This window comes from Tarenaya hassleriana, unplaced genomic scaffold (assembly GCF_000463585.1).
Source record: "Tarenaya hassleriana unplaced genomic scaffold, ASM46358v1 Cleome13, whole genome shotgun sequence".
Lineage (NCBI taxonomy): Eukaryota > Viridiplantae > Streptophyta > Magnoliopsida > Brassicales > Cleomaceae > Tarenaya > Tarenaya hassleriana.
The window spans coordinates 802,050-805,739 of record NW_010963495.1 but is presented as its reverse complement, the minus strand read 5'-3'; the positions used below and the strand labels follow the sequence as shown (position 1 = coordinate 805,739).

The 3,690-nt window shown below is 38.2% G+C and overlaps 1 protein-coding gene across 1 annotated transcript in view; it reads left to right on the top strand.

The window, feature by feature from the left end:
• LOC104807840 (glycine-rich RNA-binding protein GRP1A-like) overlaps positions 1 to 178 on the top strand; it is a 1,110-nt gene extending 932 nt beyond the window's left edge. Inside the window, exon 3 of the mRNA XM_010533266.1 lies at positions 3 to 178. Within this exon, the coding sequence (XP_010531568.1) occupies positions 3 to 178 (176 nt within the window). The remainder of the gene's footprint in view (positions 1 to 2) is intronic.
• Positions 179 to 3,690: the final 3,512 nt, after the last annotated feature.

Genomic DNA, 3,690 nt, shown 5'->3' with positions numbered 1-3,690 from the left:
GGGTGGAGGATACGGCGGAGGCCGTCGGGAAGGCGGTTACAGCCGTGGCGGATACGGTGGGGGTGGCGGCGGTTACGGAGGTGGCCGTCGTGAGGGAGGTTACGGAGGAGGTGGTGGTGGTGGTTACGGTGACGGAGGTTACAGGGGCAGATCCGACGGAGGAAGCTGGAGAAATTGAGAATCAAATTCTCGGATGTGTAATAAGATTTTACGTCTTGAGCCTTTAGAAGAATGTAAGGTGTCGTGGGCTTGTTGTTGCTTCTGGGTTTCTTGTTGCCCTTGTCTCTAATTTTGATCGGTGGTTCTTTGTTTCTCCATGGTTTTTCTTGTTTCTAATTATATGAAAAGTACAAAATTAAAAAACAAACATATCAGACTTGGGGTTGCTTATTCCGGTTCGGTTTGCAGGTTCCATTATTTGGTTTTATAAAACATTCTAAGCATTTCATTTTTTATAGCGAAAATCACAGAAAAATACATATACTTTTATAAAACTCCCATAAAACTACTCCCAGATAAATATATGTACTATAAAATTCGTAAATAAATTTTTATACTTATCAAAACTCCCATATAAATACTTGTACTTTTGAAAAATTACCAAATAAAACATTCACTGTTGATCGTGTCACTGTTGAACCAAAAGAATGGATGATTCAGCGCTATAAAATCCGAGTAAGCATTCACGTGTTTAGCCTCGTCAGACTAACCAATTCAATTAATCGGATCGGTTTAACAAATAACCAATCCGGTTTGGTAAAAAATTCAGAAGCCCTAAAATCCCCAAATGAGAATCGGACACTCTAAATCCGAAAAAAATTAGAAACCCTAGAAATTAAAAACTCTGTGAGTACGATTTTCGGGCGAATCGCTATTTTCCTGGTGAATCGGCACTCTTCTATCGTCGAATTCTCTGTGAAGGTATGTGTTAACTCTCGACTGTCAAGTCTCGGGCTCTCACCTTCACTCTCTCTTTCGTTGGTGTAAGGGTTCGAGTGTGTGGTCTGTCGGTCTCTCACCTTCTCTTTCTTTGGTCTTTTGTAGGCTTCGAATCCATGATTCTGGGTATAGGTAGGTTAGGGTTGATTTCTGAATTATTTGATCGAATCTGGGTATATGTTCGGTCCTGGGTATATGTTAGATTATAGGTTTAGGTTCGATTTTAGGATATATAATTCGGTTGTGGATATATGTTATATTATAAGTTATGGTTTTGGAGCTCGATTTTTTAATTCGATTGTGATATAAATGGTCGTATGAATTCTGTTGTGGGTATAGGTTTTGGAGTTCGATTTTTGGTTGATAATAAGTTCATAAAATTTGTTCAAGGTTACATTTTCATCTACGTATGAAAAATGGCAAACAAAATCGATGTCAATTTTTATATTGGAGGAACACTGATAAATGTGGATGGAGAACTCAGCTACATAGGCGGATTCAAGATCAACGGAGTGAAGTTCGATCTAGATAAGTTATCTTGGTTTGTCTTTGAGAAGTTTGTGCAATCTCATAAGATATCATCTCCCATTTCTTTGATGTTGTATAAGTTGCCTCATGAAACAATGCAAGAATTGAGGGTATGTCATGAAGATGTAGTTTGGGAAGTTTGTGATATGTGTAAACTAGCTGAGGAATGGAAGAAGTTAGATATATATGTAGATCATGAGATATCAGAACCAAACGTGGTGCTAAGTCTCTCCGATAGTCAAGAGTGTCCGGATGACATTGTTGAAGAAGAAATTCAGAATGAGGATGTTTTCGAGAAAGAGTTCAGTGAAGAAGATGTTAGGAATGAAAATGTTGTACAAGAACAAGTTCAGGATGAGGATGTTAGGGAAGGATTTAGAATAGAATTTGATGTAGAAGAAGAGGGTAGAGAAGAAGAGGTTGTAGAAGAAGAGGATGTAGAAGAAGATGTTCAAAATGAGGATGAAGAAAATGATTTTTGTAGAAGGTCATCCTATGAACAACCTGCTGAATACATCAGTGATGAGGATTATGCCAATAAAGATGACGTTTATCCTCGGACACCAGAAAATACAGCAGATGAGTGGGAGTCTTTTGAAAAGCCTAACTTAGGCGGTTTGAAAAAAAGATTATCTGTTGAAGGAGAGGATTATATAAGCTTTGGTAAGACATTCAACAATGCTGAGGAATTTAAAGATGTTGGTTTCCAATACATGTTGAGTACCAAATATAACGTTAGAATATCGAGATCGGAGAAGACCAAGTATGTTGTTGTGTGTTGTATGAAGACTTGTCTGTGGCGAGTGTATTGTTCAATAGATGGTCGTTTGAATAAATGACTGATAAAAACATATAACCCGGATCACAATCACACGAAAGATGGATATGCATCATTATTGACGATGAGGCACATCGCAACCATGTTCACCGAAATACTCAGAAGACAACCTTCATACCCTGCTGCCCAGATGCAATATGATTTGCAAACAGCTTGTGAGATGACTGTGTCATTATCAAAGTGTTTCAAAGCTCGGCAAGTTGTGTTAGGAGTGTTAATGGAGGATCAACGAGTTCAGTTTGCAAAGTTATGGGATTATAAAGCGGAGCTTAGGAGATCAAATCCCAACACAACTACTGAAATTGTGACAACTTGAGAAAGGTGTACTAGTTTTCGATCGATTTTATGTATGTTTCGAGGTTTTACGTGAGACATGGAAGAAACATTGTCGTCCTGTGATAGGGTTAGATGGATGTTTTTTGAAATGGGAGCTTAAAGGAGAACTCCTTTCTGTTGTTGGAAGAGATGCGAACAACCGGATTTATCCTATAGCATGGAGGATATCGACAGTTGGACTTGGTTTGTACGTAAATTACAAGCAGACTTGGACTTGGGGAAGGACACAATATTACAATACTTTCAGATAAACAGAAGGTGAAATTTGTGTTTATTTGATTTCATTATAATTAATATGTTCAACATGTATTATGTGACTTTGGTTTTGTATTTGCTTTTAGGGTCTGATAAATGCTATTGAGAATATACTTCCATTTGCTCATCACCGTATGTGTACTCGACACATATATGCTAATTGGAGGAAGTCATTTAAAGATTTGGAGCTCAAGAGATTGTTTTGGGCAGCTGCTAACAGTTTCCATGAAGGTGAGTTTCAAAAGCATATGGAAGCTGTGAAGAATTATAATCAGCTGGCATATGAGGCATTGATCCGTTCTAGACCGAAACAATGGGCACGGACGTTCTTTAGTCTTGAGTCTAAGTGTGACGATGTAAACAACAATTTATCGGAGAGTTTCAATGGGTCAATCAAAGAAGCACGTATGAGACCTATGATCGACATGCTGGAAACTATCAGACGACAAACAATGCAGAGAATTGCGAAGCGGCAACGACAGTCCAGCTCTTGTATCACTTCATTTCCACTAGATGTAACGGACGACATCGAAGTTGTTCGACAGAGGTTAGTCTATTGTATGGCAATACAAGTGGACATGGCAAATATGAAGTTTTACAATTCGGTATAAGTTATACCAGACCTTGGTGGGAAGACTTGTGCTTGCCGGAAATGGAGTTTAACTGGAATACCATGTGAACATGCATTATGTGTGCTCAATGCAAGAAAAGACGACATTACAAGGCATGCTAGTTACTATTTTTGAGTAAGTTTGTTAATATATGTTGTAATCCTCATTTTGTTTTTCATGTAT